Here is a 24411-nt window from a genome sequence, read left to right on the forward strand (position 1 = left end):
ATGGATAGATTTCATTTACCATTAGTATCTGCTCCCTTTATTCTCCCTCCCTTGTTGAATTAACTCGCCTACTTTTGCCAGAAATTATGAATAATTCCAAATTCCAGAGTAAAAGAGCAAACCAGACATACAGCAGCTAATGGTTTCCATGCTTCTTTCTAGAGAAAATGATGCAGGACAGAGGGCCAAAGTCCACTTTGTAGACTGATTCTTGAAACTTATGGGTATTATAACTATGGGAAGTAAAGGAGCTCCATATGTCGGATGAAAAATAAAATAACAGAATTTCTAAACAGCATTCGTGCATTTCCATCGTCCAACGTGTGCAATGTTAAATCAGTGGAGTATTCTTTATGTTCCTCCTCTCAAACCTTTTTCTCTGTGTCATAGGCTCCACAAGTTCATCAGTGTCAGACCACTGGCTAATCAGGCTGACGGGGGACAGTAAGAGAGGCAGTCTGGTGTCTCATGCATCCACCACCTGTCCATCTTCCTTACCTGACTCTCCAGAGTCTCCAGTCTTCCTGGACAATGGCTTCAAAGATGAAAGAGGTAAAAGGACCATTGCTGTCAACAGACTTGTGTTTTATTTATAATTTGTGTTTGGTTTTTATTTAAAGCCTAAAATATTTCCCTCTTTACATAAATGCCAGGTGGATTTGAGAAGAGGCCATTTGTCAGAGGTCTTCAGGGGCGCAGCATGAGCCTGAGAGCCCCCAGCAAAAACAAGGATACCTTGAGCAGAGTGCTTCCAATGCGCTGGTCCTTTGGTTCCAAGGACAGACGAAAACCTGACCCAGTCCCTCCCCCTGAACCTGATCCAGCCCCTGTAGAACTAGTACAGTACTTGGAATCTGGTCGGCGTCCCCGGTGCACAAAGGATCCGATAGCGACATTAATGAATGAACCACGCAGCACAAAGGAAGCTGCAAAGAGCCGTGTTGCAGCCAATGTTCGTTCGTCTAGCGTTGGAAGTATAAGTTGTGTGGGTAAGACGGGGGAGGAGCCGCCATTTCTAAAGGTCCCAGAGGGCCAGAAGTGGCCATCAGATAAAGCAGCTAGTCTGAGACGTAGCAAGGGGAGCCAGGCTAAGGATGAGAGCACTGTGAATATCAGGAGCAGCTCCAGCACTAACACTCTAACAAGGAGGAAGGATGGAAGAAAACAGAGCTCCTCCAAATCTTCACAGGATACTGAGACAAAACAGAGATCCAGTACTGGAGTTCAGCCCAGCTACAGCACACCCAGTCTCCAAGATGGAACTCTGAGAAGACAAAAGGGAGACAGGGCTGATAGGGAACGCCACAGCACACAAGAAGAAAACTCTAAGAACAAGAAAGCAGACGTGCCTAAGAGCCATGACGGAATACTGTCCTTCTTTAAAGGTAGCTTCCTGAAGAAGGATAAAGATTCAAGGAAACCCACTGAGGATGAGTCAGGGAGAGCAGTAGTTGAAGAAGAAAGCAGAAGGACCTTGTCGAGGCCATCTCTGTCCAATGGAGCAGCAGGAGGCCGAACTGGAGAAGAAAGAGGCAAGTCCAAAAGCTCAGGCCATGTGGTTAATGAGCAGGTAAACGGTAAGGTGGGGCACAAAGCAACTGAAATCAAACGTTCCCAGAGCTCCACCAACATCCCAACAAAAGCAGAGCAGAGTGTGCGTAGGACAGCATCTTTGCACCGTAATGGGATGTCAACAACGCCAGCATCATCACGCAGTCTGACAAGCGACAAACCATCTCACGGCACCTTGCAGAGGACTCGTTACAGCACAACCTCACTGGGGCGCAAAAAGACAGTCCCCGAGTCCAGCTTCTAACACAGAGACACATAAAGCCTTTTTCCTGAAAGAAAGTGAAGGACATGAAATCTCCAAGATCAAAGCAATAGTGCTCCATTCACAGTAATACGCCTTTTTTGTTCCTGGAAAATTAACAGAGTCAAGTAGTTTGCTCCATGTAAGACATAGAATAAATGAAAGGTCCTCTAATGCTCAAGAGGACATTAATGAGCAAAATTAGGTGATATGACCTGTCCATTAAATATGACAGAGAGTCCTTCTCCATTCTATTTCTACGACCCAAATAAGTGCCTGATCAGCCGATATGCAGTTTAGACCAATTGGTTTGTGTCAGTTTAGAACTGAAAGCACGCAGCAGCACACCTACAAACATACTGTACGAATATGTGTCTTATTAATGTAGTGTGAGCGTTGGAAGTCGCCACTCTGTTGCGAACTCTTACGGTTGCTGCTTAGAATGAAGACACACTGATTGTGTTCATTTATAAGAATGTATTGTGTCTACTTGATAAACGGTGGTGCTTTGAGACCTAAATCTCTGAATAATGTCAACTGTTTATTTTTAATGTTTTTTTTAAAGCACAGTATGTTTTATTTTTTAAAGGACTGATTTTCTTTCTTTTTCCTAAATGACCCAGTGTGCAGCAGCAGTTGATTCAGTGATTTACAGCTGACTAAGCAAACATTTTAAAAACACTATTGTCTACTGTGAAATGTTAAATGAATACACTATCCCTTAGTGTATTAGTAATAACAGTTGAATATTAAACTGTTTGTTTTCTTCTATTGCTACTTTCATGTACCCACATCGTCGTGTTCCTTAATGTTAAATAATTGTTTCCCATGCTTTCCTAACACCGATGACTGTCAACAGTTTAATGTCACCATTCATAGAGGGGAGGACCACAAAAAGCAAAGCAAAAGAGAGTGACTTCTGCTTGTTACTAAAAAAAACCCAAAATAATGTGGACACACAAAATCCTGTCTTATTGAAGCTGTGATTGAGAGAAAAATTCTGCCTCTCTGGGAATCATTTTTGATTAATGTACCTCCAAAATTGAAGGTCTGTAAAATTACTGGTTACTCTTTGATAGCGGCTGTTTTTTACCAGAACATGACATTTACTTACTTATGAAATAGTGACTATTTGGCCAGTAGGGGAAACGGACAGAATATACAAGGCATGTTAGGTTAGGGAGCAGTGTTTGTTATTCTAAGTAAAGAAAATCTATTCTATGAATCTATAGAAGAGAAATAGAGTATGCATTATAATATGCATTTTCCTTTATTTATAGATTTAATGTCTATTTACTGTTGAAGTAATGTTTTTGTTTATTTTTTAAGTGTGGCACAGTAAATACATACATTAAAAAAACATAGTGGACAAGAATTTTATGTAACATTAATTTCTATTATTTAGGCTAAGCTAATTTAGCTTATTTAGCTTAATTAGCTTAAATAGCTAATTTAGCCTAAATCCATCCTAATGGTTTTGGATATTTTGCCTGTCCACATGTTTTATATGTAGAGGCAATATAGTATATTAATATATATTATCACACTCTCTTTTTGTTTTGTACAAAGACTTTTTTTTACCTTGCTACCTTTTCAAATATATAAACATCCTTCTTATTTAAATTGTTAGTTGGACTGCATTTGGGCAATATAAAGTAGAGCGAACTGCTTATCAAAAAAATTCAAGGGCAACTTCCAAACATCTGAACGCAGCATAATTATTTAATCCACCTTATCTAGCTGTCCAGCAGATCAACATAAACTCACACTGCAGTTAGAAAAAGCCTTTCATAATGTGAAATAATATAATTTGATGTTAGGTTTATTGACTTCACATCAACAGCACCTTGGTGCTCACCCCCGCAGCCTTCGAGATTATGAATGGCCAAATATTCTGATGAAGTATTTCTATCAAAAATCCAGTTTATTATTGAACAAATACCTTAGTGCAATCCTCTCTTTGTATTTATAATCACCATGAATATACAGCTTTCTTCTATTATGTAGGAATTAAAAAGCAGTATCTCTTTTATTGTACAAAAATGTCTACTTTTACTTAATCTTAAAATCTGAAAACCAATGATAATATTTAGTAAACTATCAGGCTATCCTGATAGCAAATAATCTTATATTTATGCCAAATACACATGTGCAATTATTTTTTCCTTCTTTCTTGACTATAACTTTACATCAGTGGGTTATATTAGAGAGCCCGTATTAGAGTATGGAACAAGCTTTTCTATTTGTGTCTGTGTAATGGTAGAAGGAGGTTTTTTTTGTTATTAGCAGAAGTCTGTCAGATTGTGGAAAGGTACATCTAAGAGCTTATGCACATTTGACCATGAGTATTGTGCGATTTTGTTTTGTGTTTTGAAAAGTATATACGGTTGAAGTAAACAGATTGAGGCCTAAAAGCTTCATTTGCTGCTATAGGTAGCCTGTCGTAGTGCCTCTGTTAGATGCCACATGTCGAAACGCTGGACCGAATGTTGAAGTACAATCGAGGAGTTAAAGCAAACTCTTATGGAAGTAGGTTTTCTATGCACATGTCACAAATAGAGAAATCTTTCTGTCATTGTTTTGTTTACAAGTCAGACACTGGATTTAATATTTTTTTATGTCGTTATCAAAAATTCAAACGGCTGTTTCTTATCGTCACTTACTTCTAAGTTGACAAATAAGTTATCTGATGCAAGGGTTTGGTAGCTCTTCTAAATACTTCTGTGTTTGTGTTAAATGTTTTGGACAGATCTGAGTTTACCTGTGAAGACTATTTCCTTCCTCAGGAGCTACGTGAGGGATGTCAGGCGCTTAATTGCACATTTATCACTCCAACCCACCCCCACCCACGTTCCTATACTCCCATTTTAAATTCCTATCATCAATGTTTGAATTTTCTTTGCTTTTCGTAGTTTTCTCTGTGTTTACAAAACTATTTTTTGTGGCCTTGAAGGTGCCTGCCTGGGCTTTCACTTCTGCAGATCTTGTTTTGAGCCAAAAGAAAAATCATGTCGACAAATAATTTAGTGCTGATTAGTTATAAGTTTGGTAAGAGATGTAACTTGACATGGCAGATAAGATTTGTCGGTATTTGCTTTAAAATATTTTATTTTTTTTAAGGGTGTCTTCTTTTTAACATTCGTTTGCATTTCTTTATTTGGTAGGGGGGAAAGAAATTGTGCCAACATTCAACTAGTCAAAGTTGCAGGCTTCGTTTTCTTCTGAAATGTCAAAAGGGATTGGTGGTGACTTTGTTTTGATGGTGGCTGCTGCATTTATGTCCTCAACAGTAATTCACAAAGACTGCTCAAACACACAAGTAGCACATTCAACAAAAAGGCAGAAATTGCTTCAATTAGAGAGCTAATAAAATGACACAGGTTTGTGCTTTTTACAGACATGCTCTCCTCAGCAGACTGACAAGTATTCCTTTGTATTTAACATAACAAATGCAAAGATTCTTACAATGTGGCCTGTGGTATACAGTAAAATGTGTGAAATATTTCCTTTCAACCAGTGAAACTGGCATAAAGCCCAGGAGGTTATTGAAACCTTTGCAAATTCTCAACCTTTACATCTAAATACATTGTGAAAGTATATTACAACTATCAATGAAATAGCCGGTGTGTTAGATGTGAGTCTGAAAAGTCTGTTTTGCTTCTCTCAAACCACATGTGGCCACATACATGCATAGTTTATCAAACTGAGCACTTTTATGTGGTAAGAGATGTTTTTATATGCAATTTTTCTACATTTTCTAAGTAAAATCTCTGTATATATTTGTGGATACACGCAGAGGGGGATATGTGCGCGCGGGTGTGTGTGTAAGAGAGAAATAAATGAATAAATATGGACGCAGAGCCTGCATGGTGTAGTGTTTGGGATTTTCCATTGCATTGCACAAGGTGGTTTTCACTACAGTTTCTGCTTAAATTGTCCTCTGTACATGATGGTACATTATATATATATTTGATATATTATATTTTTCAGTACAATAAAAATGTGTTATTTATTACTATAGTCTTCAGTAAGCCACTTTTAAATGCCTAATAAAAAAAATATGAAGTTTTAAAATTGAAGATTTTATTACCTGTGGGACAATGCTTTTAATTTATGGATTTTCTTTTCTTTTTTACAGCAGAAACGTAGACAGGAGACATACGCTGAAAGATCAGATGCCATATTGAGGTTATGTAGCATGACCGATGAACATTTGGGACAAAAAATGTGTGTCAGTACAAGAAATTGCCACTAAAATGTACCCTTTAAAGTGGATTGTGTCATCCTTAATATGTGAGTTTTGGGTAAATAATTTAATTTCACAATTAATTACAAAAGAGAAAAACTCAGAAGTGGCATATGTGATATGCATTCAAACTAATGTATGCTAATTAATATTTAATTTCTTGTTTTTATTTCATCAATGAACACTCCAATTTTGCAATTTGAGCTTTGGTAAAAAATGCACTTTTTGCAAGCTCTGGTATTAGAATTAAAGTTATTAGAAATGGTAAATGGCCTGTATTTGTATAGCGCTTTTCTATTCCCTAAGGACCCCAAAGCGCTTTACACATCCAGTCATCCACACATTCACACACTGTTGATGGCAAGCTACATTGTAGCCACAGCCACCCTGGGGTGCACTGACAGAGGCGAGGCTGCCGGACACTGGCGCCACAGGGCCCTCTGACCACCACCAGTAGGCAACGGGTGAAGTGTCTTGCCCAAGGACACAACGACAGAGACTGTCCAAGCCGGGGCTCGAACCGGCAACCTTCCGATTACAAGGCCAATTGCAGTGGCTGACCTTAAGGTTAAGAGGCTTATTTAATATGAATAAGAAGGCTGCAATAACTCCAATAAGCGAAGCAATTGTATCAAAGCATTTTTTTCTGCATATGAGGACTGTTCATCCAAACAACCTCGAGCTCATGTCCCAACATGTTTGTCTTACATATGTGAAGCTGAATACCAATTAAGATGCTGTAGATGAAGAACAGATGGATAGAAATAAAGATACTTTTCCAAATTAGCACCAACCTCTGTCATCAGCTTGGCTTTTCTTGGCTGCTATCCTAAGTCTAACCAATTCATAATTGTAAGTCTACCATCAATTAGGCATCAGTGCCACTGGTTGACCACCAACAGAAAAAGACCCAGATAATGAGACCACCTGAGTTTCATCAAATTTGGTACTAGAATTACACTTTGTCCTGCCAAATCTGACATACATCAGATGAGTAGTTGTCAAAACGGGTTAAAAAGAAACAGGTATATAAGAGTTTGGGGGGTTTTCAGAATTGCTTCTGTTTTTATATATTTATCCTATTGAAAATAGCTGCATGCAAAGAAAAAAGCTGAAGTAAAGCAAACCATGCTGTGAGCCAGGCACCTGAACATTGCCTCATTAATGGATAGATTCTTAAGAAGCCAATGACAAAGGCTCCAGCTGATGTGATGGAGGAGATGATGGTGCTGGGGATGTGGTTTTTCTGCCTGCTGTTTTTTTTTCTTCTTTCTTCTAAATCTCACTCTTATTCGTACATTGTTAAAGGCCTCAATGCCTGTTCAAAGCAAAAAAGAAAAAAAATGAAAGAAAGAGAGAGATGACTATAAAATGCGTAACATGAAGCAGCTTTTTTCCCATAGTATTACATCATAAAAGCCGTAATAGTCTTTGATCAGTGTATATGTTAACTCCCAGCCAAAAGGAAAATAAAGCTTGTGTCTTCAAACGTATTTTCCACTACTTTTCAGTTTGTTGCAGAAAAAAATGAGATTATCTCATAGCCTGAGTTGCAAAAATGTATTATTTATTTCTTAAATCATATAAATTTCACTTCTCATGTTCACAGTGTAATGGCCTTTATGCCTTGTCCCTCAGGGCATATACTGTAAATGTACCCACTGGAAGTAGGTGCTAATATTTAATGCTGAACTATCCCCCCCACCCCACCTCCGCCCAGTTAGAAGCATCCATTCTGTTCTCTGTATGTGAAAGACTGGAAAAAAATGAGTGTGTGGTAAGATGTCTGTGAAGGTTCTCAGTCATCCAGGTCATCGTAGTCAAAGGAGCTTGCAAAGAAAAGTGTCTGGACTTCTTTAAGTTGCTTGAAGACGTTTCACCTCTCATCCGAGAAGCTGGGTCCAGGGACCCACACCCATTTTCACACCTTGGCTCAGGCGATTAGAGGATCATCAGGGGGTCCTTTTGTCCCTCTGTGGGGGGTCACTCCCACTAGGTTTAAATCTGGGACTCTCCACCATTTGACCTTAGAACTGAAGAAGCTTCTCGGATGAGAGGTGAAATGTCTTCAAGCAACTTAAAGAAGTCCAGACGCTTTTCTTTGCAAGCGCCTTTGAGTGTGTGGTAAGTTTTAGCATGAAATACAGAGTACAGAGATACAGCAGGAACTTTACCCCTTCATGCCAGAAATAAATGTCTTATTGACTATTTCAGTGAAACAGTCTGTTTAGCATTTAGCATCAGTTGTGCACTGTGTTTTAGTCAGCAGAGCATGGACGGATATTGAGTGCATAACACTCCTCATGCAGACCCAACACACATGGGTCACTAGCTATGTCTATAACAGTTACTTGAGCAGCACTTCATACCATTACATACAGCACTGATTGTGTAATTTCCTGTGATACTTAAATGTGTACAGCTAGTATAGTGTGTAAAACCATGACAACTGGAAACCTCTGGGACCTAGTAGATGGATTGCTATTCATGATTTTTTTTTTCTACAGATTTGAGTGATTCTCTGACCCTTTCTCCAACTCTTCCAGCAAAATATTGTCAAATGTTTAGTAAAACATTTTTGTACAAACACTCAATATTGCTGACTTCTGATCTTCTCATTTTCATCTACCAACATCATAAGGGAAATAATGGGGGATTTTTTTCTAGGGTTTTTTATGGACTTGCAAATGCTGCTCTACAGACTGGTGTTATGATTAATTTAACTATAATTAACTGTAAATTATATCAATATGGGTTTTGCACTGAGAAAAGCAATGATTCTTGCATTTTGCTTTTTTGCACACAGCCACATCACCTAGGCTTGGATGTTTATGTATATCCTACTGTAGTTTGTAAAATATGTATCGTTTTCAACTATTGCCTGTTGATGCTTTAAGAAGTCAGCAATTTGACTGCATTAGTTCCTGGACTGCTCGTTTCCAGCTGACTTTAGTTTGTCTTGACTAGCGCAGGATAATAGTTCTACTTTGCTGGAGCACTGATGTATACCAAAACTTTAAAAAGCCATATTCCAGCAAAAACATTATGCACAGTTGATTTGAATTGCATCATTTATGTTAATTGCACTTGTAAGTGAACAGAGAAACAACATTTTAGTTTGTTGATTTATTATTTTTTATTCTTTTGTTTCACGATTTGAAGAAGTCTGTATTTGGAGTTGTTCATTGGCTTTCACACATAAGATTAAACTTCTGGTTCCATTAACAAGAGAATATTCTGACAGCACTTATATCAGTCCAGTCATCACTGGCAATTTTAGAAGCTTTTTGCTGCAATTCCAAAACGACGTCTTCAGATCTGACAAGAGGTAAGTGACATCACTTAACTATTACTGGTTTAGCAATCAGGAAGCAGCAGGAGATAATGTTCACTGTTACTACAGAGAAGTAGTCACTTAATGTGTCAAACACTCCCTTTCAAAAGCCACATTTAAAAAAAGCAACTATTGTGTGAAGTACTGGAAGGCGTGGTGAATTTTGGGGGGGGGGCAACTGCATTATATCTCTGGATATTTGTAACCATACTGTTGTGTATCTGCTGCTATATTGTCAAGAACAAACATTTATCTGTGTCCACAAATCCTGATTCCACCATTTGAAAATGATGATTTGGATGATGTGGTGGTGGTTTTAGAGTGGAGAGAAATCTGTTCATCATCTATCGCACTAAGGATGGAAAAATTATAGTTATAAGATCATCAGAATCAGAGTTATGACAGTATGTAATGATATATTTTTAAAGATTTATTGTTGCCTTTAGCAGTGAAGAATAGACAGTACGGAGCCCCGCAAGGGACATGGGAGAAAAAATTAAGATCAACTTTTGCGAGATCTCGCAAAATAGACTGCATCCTTCGCAGGTCGCATTTGAAGGCCGAGTCCTTTGTTACCCAACTTATCCCAGAATTCATAGCGCGGCCCAGCCAATTCGTTTCTAACAATGGCGGCAGCTACTTATTTTTAATATTACTCTTTCTGGGTCACAAAATAAACTTTTAAGATATTTTCAGGCGTGAATGTAGCTGTGTAAATTTCAAATATCTGCTCGGTTTATCAAGACATCACATATTTCCGACGTTTTCGGAGACGTCGAGGCCCGCACTCCTGGCACATCGTGCCTCAACCTCCCGGTCGGCTTTGAGCTGGCAGCCTCCGAAGGATGCGCCCAAAACATTTGCAAGATCTCGCAAAAGTTTTGCAAGCACTCGCAAAAGTTCATCTTAATTCTTCATGCCATAAATTCAACAAGTTGCTGGAAACATGCCATAGAGTTTATGGTCTGTATTTACATGATAGCACGGCTTCTGCAGATTTGTCAACTATGCATCCAAATCTCCCATTCCAGAACATCCCAAGGTGCTCTATTAGATTGAGATCTAACCACTATGGAGCTCATTTGAGTACAGTGAACTCTTTGTCCTGCTCAAGAAACCAGTCCTAGGAGATCTGAACTTTGTGAGATGGTGTGTGCTGCTGGAAGCGGCCACCAGAAGAGAGGTGCACTGTGCACTAAAGACATGGACATGGTCAGCAATAATGTTCAGGTAGGCTACGGCATTCAAACAATGCTCATCTGAAACTAGAGTAAATATCCAGTGAGTTGTGACCATACCATATGAATGTTGCAGCAGAAATCCAGAACCATCAGGAAACATTTTTCTAATCTAAACGTACGATACGAGTGTGTAACGGTCCTGGGTGGGTGATCCAGTGTTTTAATTATTGTATTATTATTATTATTATTATTATTATTATTATTATTATTATTATTATTATTATTCTTGTTCCCTGGTCAGTCGTGTCTAATGTGGCTCCTGCCTCTGTGCTCCGTGTTCCCTTTGTTTAGTGTCAAGTCTGTGTTTCTGTGTTTTTCTTCCTGTTTTACTTTTTACTTTGACAGTGCTTTGTCTTATGTCAATGTGTCTAGTTTTGCTTCACCCTGGTCTCGTCATGTTGATTGCGCCCAGCTGTGCCGCCCTCATGTGTCTCATTTCCTCATTTCCCTCAATGTATTTTAGCCCTGTGTTTCTCTCTGTCAGTGTCACGTTGTCCCCTTACCGTGCTATGTGTTTCTCCTTCCCTGCTCCCTGAGATCTTCATCCCTAGTTTCCAGGTTTCCCAGTGTTTTTGTTATTAGTTCCAATTTTGAAGTTTTGTTTTGTTTTTGCAAGTTTATTGTTGTGAATATTATGCAAGTGCAATAAAGCAGCCTCTTTAATTTATTCCTCCATTGAGTGTTTTGCGTTTGGGTCCTACATCCTGCCTGCCACACAGCTGTATCATGAATGATTCAGGGAAGCTCACTTATGTCTGATGACAGTGATACTAAAGTGAGTTGTTGAGGATATCCTGAACCCCTTCTCCTGAGTCGCTAATCGCTGATTAGATATTTGCAATAGCAAACAGTTCAACAAAGTGATTAATGAATTTATACATCTATACTCATGCATTGTCAGGGTTGGGGGAGAATGCTCATACTTTCTGACTTGAGAGGAAGTCAGACTGGGAACTTCTGATTTCTAATGGAACAAACCATCTTTACTGACCTGTTTTTTAAAATGCTGGTAAAAATCGACTTATGTCTTTAACCCAGTGGTGCCAGCCGTGGCACTCCTGCAAGGTTACAAAAATTGAGAGGTGTAGGACCGGTGCAGCTTTTGCCATGCCACTCATGAGGGCAACAGTGGTGAATATAATGGGCCCTTAAAGCCTCTTAGATTTCATTCATTCCAAATGATCCAAGGTTGTAGAGCTCGTTTGTGAACTTCAAATTAAAAGCCCAGAAATTAAAGTCACTATGAAGAAAAACAGCAAAAAAGAGGGCTTATTATCTCTATAATTTCGTGATTTTCATTTAATAATAACCAAGAAGCTGGCTTTACTTCCAAATTTGAATCACTGTATCTTAGCTGCCACTGATGCTGAAATTAGTAAATGCTGCAGAGAAATACAATTTGGTACATTTAGTACATTTTTAATAGATTTTTACCCCTCAAAAAACATTGTCTTGAATTAAACAAATTTTAATTGAAACAGCAATGTTTTCCCAGCCTTAAATTGTGTCTTTTTAGCTTACCTACCTCACTTGCTATGATTCAAATGGGGTTTAGATATCAACATTATCTCACACACTATACTCAACTTAGTACAACAACAAAGGTTGTCAATCATGCTGTTTTCATGCTAATGTTTTCTCATCCCAGTGCTACAAACATTACTGGTTGAAGTATTGTTGGTAGCAACAGATTTTAAACACAAAAACACATCTATATAAAACATCACTGAAAAACCTGCATATTATTTTATCTACCTGTAGAAATAAGTGTTTTTGTAAATTTGTATCTTATCACATTTATTAATATGCCAATATTACTCTTCTTCGTAGTTGCACTGACTATGCTACAGTCAGTAATCATAGTACCAGAGTATTATCAGACCAGCTGAGGTGCACTGACTGTGCTGCCTATGCTACACTGTATTAATGAGGACATTATTAATGAACATGTAATAATGCTCCATTCTGAACAATATTGAGAGTTTTGCAGAACAACTCTGAATTCCACAGCTTAGTGGAAAATAAATGAGGCTTCAGTTCATGAAAACAGGAATCTGGGAGTGAAGCAGCGGGCAGATGCAGTAGACAATGGCCTTTCATTATAAGTCTAATAACTATGTTCGCTTTTTGAGCACAAAACAATTACACCTCGGGACGTGTGGATGCATTAGTCGTAATTAAGTCTTCAGACATGTCAAAATATTAATTTGTTCTGACAATATAATTAAGCTTGTGCCTTTTTGAAAATTAGTCTGGAACATGGAAGGCGGAGTTTAAGATAAATCATATATGTTCAAAAAAAGATTTGTATTGGGCTCCAGCGTGTCCTCATGTCCACAATCCAAGTCTCTATTCTTGGTTACTTGCTTATCCATTAATGAGCAAACTCAGGTTATTAAAGCTTTTGATTCCAGCTCTTGTGTAGATTTTCTTTGATGTAAAGTAAACTCAAGATCTGTCCTTGAGCTTCAGCAAAACATCTTAAGGAAGCTGCATTAGAGCTGTGAATAACTGGAATTGTAGTACTTCAACACATGTTAGTGATCCAATATATCTATATCTCACACACACACACACACACACACACACACACACACACACACACACACACACACACACACACACACACACACACACACACACACACACACACGGGTAAATTAATCCAGTTTAATAGTTTCATGCAAATTGTGTTTATTTCTGTTGCAATAAACATATTATATGTAAGTGTCAATGTTTACATCACAGGGTGGGTCACAATTTATTGTAGCCAGTAGTTTGACATGATGATGGTTTGTTCTTGGTTCATATAGAATATGACAAGATCAACAGTTATACCAGAGTTTCTTAGCCTCAGTCTCTGGACCCTACAGGGAGGTATGTCAACTTACAACTTGTCACCTCTAATTGCTGTAATCCAGTCAGTTTCTGGAAACTGGGTCACAGTGTAGAAAAGGTTGAGAAACCCCGAGTTGGAATGTTTTTACAGCATACACACAAGCAAAGATAGAATACAATAACAAAGACAGCTAAAATACAATATAATTTATTAAAAAATAAACAAAATGAACAACACCTAAAAATATTTGACATGCTAATTCATCCAAAATACCACCTCATTTAAATCAGGGGCTTTGAATTATTATTGAATCCTAACAAAACTTTACATTTCTTCGCATTGCCCTTCCTCAAGAGTAAACACTGTTAGCTTTTGATGTTTGGTAATATCATGTCCAAAGTCTCTTTGTATTTAATTCACTTCTCCACAGTGTTTTCCTCTTCTTTGGCCTCATAATGATGATGATCATAGCTCTCAGTTGCATAACAATAAAATTCAAAGCTACATGCAACGTTGTAAAATGACAGTGAAATCGCACCAGAACTTTATATCATCCCTGTGTATGAGTTTTTAACAAGGGTGGTCGATTTTTGTGATCACAGCATTAAATATTTCTGCATAAAGTGCTACAAAAAATAATACTTACTTTTAAATTGGTCAGTAGCTTAACATGACTTTGATTTTTGTTTTACTCCACGAGCATAAATATAAATAAATAGCATAAATACACATAATAACCAAAAGTACCATTAATAACTAGTGTAAAAGATAGGCAAAGAGGAAAACAGGTAAAGTGATCACTGCTGGGTTAAAACCTTTTTTTAGATGTTTTTTTTTTTTTTTTATCACTTGAGTTTTCATATGAATGAGAAGCTCTAAGTTGTAGTGGTTAACACATGAAAGAACCCTGCTCAAGAGCAGCAGGAGACATAAATCCACTTTCAGGGCATCAAAAGCTGGTGGACTCCTCCTGGTCCCGAGTCTAGATAAATGACGGGGCATTTTGGCATAAAATCTGTGCCAAATATATTCTGATCCATCTGCTGTGGTGACCCCTTGGGGGTGAAGTGAACAGCTTTTGTATATGAAGAAGAAAAATAACAAAATAAGAAAGCTAATATTTGCCTTGGCTATGGATGTGCAAGCTCATATTAATTAAATATGTGTTTCAATGAGTTCACATATTGACAGTAAATATCCCTTTCTGACTACACTGGTTTCTATTTTTGAATAAATGAATCAACTGTGTTTCTGCTAATTAATAAAGAGCAGCACACTTGTAAGAGTTTAAAACAACAACAACAACAACAACAGCAGCAGTGTAAACCAACAGAATTGTGCTTGGCAAATGCATATGTAATTAATCAAGGATCATTTAGGACTGATATGAAATATTGCTTCTCACAGATGCTCTGAAAATTTGATCTTCGTCTGCTGCCCCATGACCAGTTGCTTAGATACAAAATAATGAAATAACAGATATTTTTATCCATGGAGTCATTCTGGAGCCACGTTGGATGGTATCATCTCCCTGCAGGCTGGCTCCTGCTGAGCCTGTTCAGGTACCATCCTCACACTGACACTGCCACCATCTGTGGTGCTCGGGTTCACCATGCGGAACTTCCGATGAGCTGGCCGTACAGCTCTAAGAAACTGCCTCTTAAAGGTCTCACTTAGCATGATATAGAGAAATGGGTTAATGCAGCTGTTAGCATAGCCCATGCTAATTGCAATATTATAGGCATAGGAGAACGCTATGCTCGGCTTCTGCACCCCCAGGTGCACCAGTTGGAGGATATAGAAAGGAGCCCAGCAGATAAAGAAAGCGAGGCAGATGGCCACTGCCATCCGGGTCACCTTCCTGGTGCGCACTCTCAAACTCCGTGGAGGCAGAGGCGCCACACTTGTGGACATGTGTTGGAGGATCTTGAAGAATACCCGACAGATAATGACTAAGGGTATCGCAAAGGCCAAGAAAAACTGGTAAAGTGTAAACCAGTATGTATCTGTAACTGGATCAGGCAGAAGCAGAGCACAGGCCACTAGCCCATCTGGGAGAGGCATCAGGCCGGCATACATCCACACAGGGATAATGGTGAGTAAGGACAAAACCCACACCAGCCCAATGACCAACACAGCCACACAAGGCGTGCGGACATAGTTGAAGCGAATGGGATGCACAGTAGCTAAATAGCGGTCAAAGGTCATTGCAGTGAGGATATAAGTACTGACAATCTGGCTGTTGGAATCGAGCGCAGTGATGACCGTACACATCGCGGCTCCAAAGTGCCAGGTACCGTTGCCCAGCAACTGGTGAATGAGAAATGGCATCCCGAGGAGAAACAGAAGATCAACAATTGACAGATTTAAGATAAAGATGTCTGGAACTGTTTGCTTGGCTCGACACTTGGTCTTCTTCATAATGGTGTACATGACAATACAGTTCCCAATGATGCCCAGAAAGCAGATAATGCCAAAGATGACAGGTAGGATGGCACCACAGTGAAGAGCACCATCTTCAGCTGGAGACCAAAAAAGGGGGGGAACAGCAGTTAATGTGGAAATATTACAAATTAGCTTTACATCTTAAAAATACACAAAAATACAATTTAGAACTGTACGGATACAGCATGAAATACAGTATATCTAAGTACCACATAATAAAAGTAAGAATTTTAATAAATTTAAATTCATGTCCAGGCAGATCTATTTGCTTTACACGTGTATATATCTGCCTATGGTGTCTGCATGCCTTTTTTGTTTGTTTGTTTGTTTGGTTGGGTTTTTTGCTTTACTACTGCAGCAAAGTCGAAGACAGAGAGGAATACAACAAAATACAACAGATTCAATATTATTCTAAAGATACAATTAGAGGTCTAAAAGATCTGTTCTTGTGTTCCAAACTTACAAAATCCTGTTTTGAGAACATATTTATGTCAGTATATTTATGTTTGGGGTTTTTTGTTGTAGTTGTTTTGTTTTTTGAACCATGTGAGGGACTATTGCCTTAATTTAGTTAGGCTTGCACTAATGTTTTTCTTTATTCATGTTTCCATTTCAAACGTATTATTTGGGAAATAGTTATGCGCTCTAACGTGAATTTGTGGAATAGGTTTTCAGACCTCAAAAACACAAGATAATATGAAATAACCGAAGATAAAAGAAAATTACAAGAAAGGAAAACTGAAGCATCATTTTATGTTTGTTTTGTTTTGTTTTACATTAATGTTAGACGATTTACACCTCAAACAACGTAGGTCTATTGGGCTGTAATACTGTTCAACCTACCTGTTGTTGAATTGCTGCCATCGATTGAAAAATTTGTATTGTTAAAAAAATCCATGGGGTAAAATCAAAAAGTACATCCAAGTTAAGATATGGCGCCGTTATGACAGGGTGGGCTTTCCAAGTAAAAACATCTGGAGCAGATTGCAGCCGAATCCTAAATTACCTTCTTTCTGTAAAAGAAATCAGCACAACCGTCGTGTTTCTCTCTGTGCGCGCATCAGCGCGCTCTGCGCCCTCAGTGGTAATAACGCAGCTCCTCTGGGAGTTACTGACACTGAAGAGTCAGTGAGAGCATCTTCACTACCAGTAAGCGACGCAGTGTGGAGTTGCGACTGCGCTGCAGGTGTCAGATTAAATAACATTGCTGTGTGCGCGTGTGCGCGTATGTGTATGCGTGTTTATAAATGGGTAAAAGTGTTTCCTTATTAATGCGTGTTTCTCTGAATCTGTTTTAGAGTTTAATTTTTCTATTACCTTCAGTACTTTAGGGTTTCATGAAAAGCAGAGAAAGAACAGCGACTTATGACTCAAAGTTAAAACACGTAGCTTTGAAGCGTTTCAGAGCAGTTACAAACAGATAGGTTCCTACACTCAAAGTCTGCCACTAGATGGCTTTGTTGCCTGTCATTTGGCCGATTCGCGCCTTTCGGGCAGTAAAATAGGATGTGAGCGGTTGACGGTTTGTGTGTTATGAAAAACACATTTAAGCCATCTACACAGTTCAGTTACTAGTTTTGCAACTCAAAGCAACTGATAAAGAAGCATGCATGCATTGTCGATTGCAAGGTGTTCTTCTTTCAGCTTATGTCCTCCGCATGTCCTCCATGAATCTTCTCTGCGCTCTTTTCTGTTTTTCTCCTGCCTGGCAGCTACATATTCAGCATCCTTTTTCCCAGTTTATCTACTATCTCTCCTCTGCACATGCTCAGATAATCTCAGCCGTGCCTCTCCAACTTTGCTTCCAAAATGCTCTTGTCATGCTCTTGTTACTCACAATGAAAATCTTGCAGTGTGTGTTTGACAGAGACCGAGAGCGAGAAAGAGTTGGTACAGTATAACAATATCCACAGTATAATCCTATAAAGTTTGGCATTTTGGAAACCAAACTTTAGTAGAAGATGGTTATGGCCCATGATGTTTGTGTGCTACAGGAAGAACATGGAATAACAGTAAAATGTTGCATCACACATTAATAAAGTATCAACAGCACCCTTCAAAATGCTTTAGATGACAAAAAACATTTAACTATACATTAACAGGGCACTTTATTCTGTATATATACTTTAAACAATACCACTTATTTACAGCCAATTTACAATCACAAGTGAACTCACCCAAAACAGGAAATGAAGACTTTTTACTCAAGAACTACAGCTTAGACTCTTGGTAGGAGATGCTTGGGAAACACAAAGCTACACAACAGGTGTAGTTTGTGTTGTCCTCTTTGATTTGCCGACTAGAGTGTCTTATTCAACACTGGCCATTAAATATATAGTTGCATGTGCTGTAAACTAATACACCATCAATGTGCCACAGTTTAAGGTTCAAGTTTAAGGACTGAAGTGTTGGTTGATTAGCTATTGTTTCTTGAGTAGAGACAATTCATTTCCCCCAGCACACACCTACAACATTATGAAGCTTGTGGTAACTATTTATTTTCTACTGTGCTGTGATTGTAAATCCAGGCCTTCCTGGTTTCAGTCAGTGGGCTCTATGCTTCAAGTTCTGCTACATCTGTTTCCACCCTGTAGAAACAAGAATGGGTGGATTATTTTATTAAAATTATTTGTCAGCATAATTTTACAATCAAGAAAATGCTTTGTGATGATGGACACCGTGACTGTTTGGTTGAATGAAGAACAATGGTAACCTGGTAGCAGATCTTAACAACACAAGAAAGTGAAGTTGAAATAGTGTTAATTGTTAACATTTAATTGTTTAAAACAAAACACAGTTATAATATTAGGAGGCGTGAAAGCAAATGTAGTTTTTCTGTTAATGTTTTGTTTTTGTTTTTCCAGTCAGAATTTTGAATTCTTCCTATGAGAAATCTGCCTTTACTGTTTTTCATTAATTTCTTAAATGATTCTGACAGAAAGGGCATGTTGTTGTCCTTACTTCAGGAAACCTAATTTTTTGCTCCAGCTGTTTTTGGTTTTTGTCCAAGCCAGTAATTTTCCATCAGCCTCTTATCGTTTCCTTCTACTGCTTGATCAGTTGATCAATTGGACTGTTTTAATCTTGAGCCCATAATAAACTAATCATGTTGCTCTAATCTTTGTAGTCAGTTTAAAAACCCTTTCCCCAATAACAGCATCAAATTGTATTTTTTCCTTCCATTTGCATAATAGCACGATTGAGCAATTGAGAGATGCTCGATTGGACTGAGATCTGGGACATTTGGAATCGACACCTCAAAGCCATTGTCATGTTCTTCGGACCATTACAGAAGCATTTCTGCTTTGCAGCAGGGTGCATCATCCTGCTGCAAGAGGCCAGAGCCATAAATCACCTAAGCAACAATGTTTTATAGGTGGTACGTTTCAAGGTGAAATTCACCTAGCCATCCAAATGATGTTAAAACAACGTGGTACTCATGTGCCTATTATTATCACTTTTTGTTGGACACCCTAACTGATCTGCAGATATGCAGCCCCATACACATTAAAGTATGATGCACTGTATACTCTGACACCTGTTGCTGGTTCAACAGTGTTCCTTCCTTGGAACACTTTTCATAGATTATAGACATTTTGAAGATGCTCTGATCCAGTCATCTAGCTTTCACAGTTTGGCCTCTGTCAAACTCACTCAGATCCTTACAAATGCCCATTTTTTCCTTCTTCTAACACATCGACTTTGAGGACAGAATGTTCATTTGACTTTGAAACCCCTCTAAATTATAAGGATCCTTACAGAAACAAAACAAACTGAATTTTGGGAAATGTGAGAGTGTGTTAATGCGTAGTGTATAAGAGGTAGTGCTTACAACAGGAGTAATACTTTTTTCTCAGGTTTTATGTACAACACTGAGTTACCTGGACCCTAATAAGGGAGCAACTTTAAGGGGTGGTCAGCAATCCATTTACCTGTGTGTACATAATCAGTGACCTGGTGCCCTGCTCATGCTGTCTGTGTCATGTGAGGGCTGTGTGCAGGCAGGAGTGGTGGTAAGGAGGACCCAGTGTGCAGACACTCGGAGGCAGAAAGTAAACTCAAACTCAGATTTATAGCTAGGAGGCAAACAGATAACTAGCAAAACCAGAAATACAAATAATAAACTGAAAACAACAATAACCTGAACTGGCAAATGGACAGACCACACAGCAAGATGAGGGTAGATCGTGACACGGACACAGAGAAACACAGGGCTTAAATACACAGAGGGAGCAATCAGGGAATGGGTAACAGGAGGGAAACACAGCTGGGGCAAATCAGGCCTAACGAGACAAGGGGAAGCAAAACCAGATAAGACATAAGACAGAACTCTAACAAAGAAACCACAGAATAGAAATGATAAATAATACAATAAACTCAAAACCCTGGGTCAACAACCCAGGCATCCTAACAGTCTGTTTGTCAGATTCTGACCTATCTGGGTCCAAATCGCTGTAGTCCAATGATCTCAAATATGGCTCCAATTCAGAGATATAATTCAGAAAAGGAAATGAGAGAAAATAGAATAGAAAAGAATAACTACGTACCCATAGACAGATAAGATAAGATAAGATAAGATAAGATAAGATAGAACTTTATTAATCCCTCGGGTGGGTTCCTCTGGGAAATTCGACTTCCAAAAAGCACAGCAACGACCGAAGTTACAGTTACAGAATTGTTATATATATATATATATATATACACACACACACACACACACACACACACACACACACACACACACACACACACACACACACACACACACACACACACACACACATATAAATACAGAGACAAATATAAATAAAATATACAAAGGGGATAAATAGAATAAATAGGAATAAAAATAAAAATACAAGTGAATTGCACATTTCAAGTATTGAGTCTATTGCACTGTTGACTATTTACAAAAGTATTGCACAAAAGGTATTGTACAGTGAGGTGAAGAGGCACTACAGCTTAGTTGTTCCCCCCTCCTTTGTCCTCCTGTTTCCCCTCCCTCTCCCCTCCAGAGAGGAGTTAAACAGTCTGATGGCGTGTGGGACAAAGGAGTTTTTAAGTCTGTTAGTTCTTGTCTTTGGGAGAAGCAACCTGTCACTGAACAGACTCTTCTGATTGTTTATGGCCGTGTGCAGAGGATGCCCAGCATTGTCCATAATGTCCATCAGTTTCTTTAATGTCCTTTTCTCTGCCACTGTCACCAGAGTGTCCAGCTTCATGCCGACCACAGAGCTAGCCCTCCTGATCAGTTTCTCCAGCCTGGATGAGTCCTTCTTTGCTGTGCTGCTCCCCCAGCACACCACAGCATAGAAAAGTACTCCAGCAACCACCGACTGGTAAAACATCCTCAGGAGCTTCCTGCAGATGTTAAAAGACCTCAGCCTCCTGAGGAAGTACAGTCGGCTTTGGGCTTTTTTATACAGGTGCTCTGTGTTGCATGACCAGTCCAGTTTATTGTCCACCCACAGCCCGAGGTACTTGTACTTGTTGACCACCTCCACCTCCTCCCCCTCTATCTGAACCGGCAGTGGACCTTCTCTGGACCTCCCGAAGTCCACAACCAGTTCCTTAGTCTTTGAGGTGTTGAGTTGCAGGTGGTTTGTGTGACTCCATGCGACAAAGTTCCTCACCAGACTTCTGTACTCCTCTTCCTGATCATCCCAGATACACCCCATGATGGCTGTGTCGTCTGCAAACTTCTGAATATGGCATAATTCAGAGTTGTAGCAGAAGTCAGAGGTGTACAGGGTGAAAAGAAGAGGGGACAGCACAGTTCCCTGTGGTGCTCCTGTGCTGCTGACCACAGTGTCAGACGTGATGTCCTTCAGCCTGACGTACTGTGGTCTGTCGGTGAGGTAGTCGGAGATCCAAGCCACCAGGCAGGGGTCCACCTCCATCCTGTTCAGTTTTTCCTGAAGCATACAGGGCCGGATGGTATTAAAGGCACTGGAAAAGTCAAGAAACAGGATCCTGACCGTGCCTTTTCCCCCATCCAGGTGTGAGTGGGCTCTGTGTAGGAGGTACAGGATGGCATCCTCCACTCCGACACCCGCCTTGTATGCAAACTGTAGTGGGTCCTGGGCATGTTGTACCTGTGGTTGGAGGAAGTTGAGGAAGAGCCGCTCTAGAGTCTTCATAAGATGTGACGTCAGTGCCACCGGTCGGAAGTCATTCAGCTCATTGGGCCGGTTCTTTTTGGGGACCGGGACGATGCAGGATGTCTTCCATAGGGCGGGCACTCTCCCCAGTCGCAGACTGAGGTTGAAGACTCGTTGTAGCGGCTCCCCAAGTTCAGCAGCACACGCCTTTAGCATCCTAGGACACACCTTGTCTGGGCCTGCTGCCTTTCTGGGGCGAAGCTTCCTCAGTTGCCTCCTGACCTGATCCACTGTGACACTGGGAGATGTTTGGGAGGAGGGGAGGGGGGGAGATGTCTTGCTGCTGAGAGAGGGATTGGAGGAGGGGGGTGTCATGGTGTCAGGAAGGGGGGGAAGCGAGGGAGGCAGGAGAGTGGGGGAAGGACTCTGTAGTGAAGGTGAGGGTGAGGGTGGGGGGGTTGTGGGCTGGTCAAACCTGTTGAAGAAGTTGTTGAGTTCGTTTGCCTTCTCCACAGTCCCCCCCACTGTGCTTTTCTTGGTGTTGTGGCCTGTGATGGTTTTCACACCATTCCAGACCTCCCTCATATTGTTCCTCTCCAACTTCTGCTCCACCTTCCTCCTGTAGGTGTCCTTTGCTTCCCTCAGGCAGCGTTTCACCTCCCGCTGTGCTGCTTTCATCTCCTCCTTCACTTTGCTCCTGAAAGCCTTCTTCTTCATGACATTTGTATTTTGGAAATCAGGCCATTTGAGGGTTATGATACTGTTTATAATGAATGATGTTTACAAAAAAAAGATAAAAATGATCATTAGTTACCTAAGATACAGAGTTGTTGATACAACAACATATTGTAGCTCAATAAGTGATCTGTGAATAAGTGTAAGGGTGCTCTATGTGCACAGCTGTGTGGACCATTTAATACCTTTATGGTTTTTTTTCCTTTACTTGTTTACTGTGTTCTCCAGCTTTCATTATACGTTTTTTTTCAGTAGAAAATAGCTGAGGCAAAAATCCAGACGTCATCCTTGTTAAGATATTCTTTTCCCATCACTCCTCCTCAGAAACAAAACCGTAGCGAGCAGGTCTGCTAAAAGACCTTCAGTGTCTTCATAAAAGCCATTCTGGGATTTCCAAATGGAAGCTGTGTCATGTTTTTAGTTTTCCCAAAACAATCTGTAAAAACAAGGTCAGCTTAAGTCTGTATACCCTAAGGCACCTGCTGAATGCTGAAAGGGATTAATGTACCCAAAAAAATACATGAGAAAAGAAAACATAAAATTCTAAACACTTGCCCCCTGTAAATACTACTATGCCAACACAATCTCATTACATCATATAGTCAAAATTATTTTCACCTCTTTGCCTCTCCAAAGCATGAAACGGAGAAGGTAGACTGACTGCTTTGCCATCATATCAGGTTCACCAATTTGGCTTACACTAGCCCAATTCCCTGTTTTAAGGGATTCTCTCATTAGGCGTGATTTTCCTTTGCCAGTCTTTCAGATCCCGTCACATGTAATAATTTTTATTATGGCATATTTCTGTTAAATTTAGAGTGAGTAAAACATGCTGTAGACTGCAAACTGCATGAAAAAACAGGATCTGGCTGTTGCTAAGTAAAACAATGTTTCTTACTTCCATTGTTTGTACTGACAACATATATGCATACAGGGAATTACATATGTGTATTTTAAATATGAGGTTTTTTTTTTTTTTACTTTTATGTGTGTTACAGTAACAGGTTATAACTGCATGTACAATGTTTTTTTTTGTAAACATGTGATGAAAGCCCTCATTTCTTTACTAGACAAAGAAATGAATGTTAGACTTGTATTATGTCCACATACATTAAAAGTTATGATAATAATTATACTCAACAGGGTATTATTATACTATTGATGGGTGCCTGTGTAAAACCTCTAAAGCCCTGGCCCGGTCAACAGTACATGAGTGTCAGAAGCCTACAGCTGTCCTTGTGTATCAGCACAGGTTTGAAGATGTGCACAAAAGAGCGCAAGTAAAACGCAATAATGTAGCCATTAGGAGATGCACATCAAGGCACAAGCTGGTAATCACACACACACACACACACACACACACACACACACACACACACACACACACACACACACACACACACACACACACACACACACACACACACACACACACATATACAAACAATACAAACAATCTAATGCTCAGTAGGTGCTGTATCCAAAAAAAGTGAGGGGAACAAAAGCAGATATGAGAAGAGATCGGCATAGCAAACAGCTTTTGTCTTTTAACTGCATATCGATCTGTTCTTGTTTCTATCATTCTAAAAAGCAGCTGGAGAGAAGGAAGATCCAACAAGAAGCAGGGAGATTAAAAAAAGTGCAGGCACAAATCCTG

General features: G+C 39.5%; 2 protein-coding genes across 2 annotated transcripts in view; one reads left to right on the top strand and one right to left on the bottom strand.

The window, feature by feature from the left end:
• Nucleotides 1–5892, top strand: part of usp43a (ubiquitin specific peptidase 43a) — a 125485-nt gene extending 119593 nt beyond the window's left edge. The window contains exons 15-16 of the mRNA XM_080879599.1: nt 391–552; nt 654–5892. Of these exons, the coding sequence (XP_080735725.1) occupies nt 391–552; nt 654–1816 (1325 nt within the window). The 3' untranslated portion in view covers nt 1817–5892. The remainder of the gene's footprint in view (nt 1–390; nt 553–653) is intronic.
• Nucleotides 5893–14970: 9078 nt separating this feature from the next.
• On the bottom strand, nt 14971–16816 carry mchr1a (melanin-concentrating hormone receptor 1a; the record flags this gene model as incomplete). The annotated part of the gene is made up of 2 exons (XM_080880538.1): nt 14971–15995; nt 16762–16816. 2 exons carry the CDS (start codon nt 16814–16816, stop codon nt 14971–14973), a joined length of 1080 nt encoding a protein of 359 aa, XP_080736664.1.
• Between the last annotated feature and the right edge of the window lie 7595 nt (nt 16817–24411).

Source organism: Rhamphochromis sp. 'chilingali' (assembly GCF_963969265.1).
Source record: "Rhamphochromis sp. 'chilingali' genome assembly, chromosome: 4".
NCBI classification, from domain to species: domain Eukaryota; kingdom Metazoa; phylum Chordata; class Actinopteri; order Cichliformes; family Cichlidae; genus Rhamphochromis; species Rhamphochromis sp. 'chilingali'.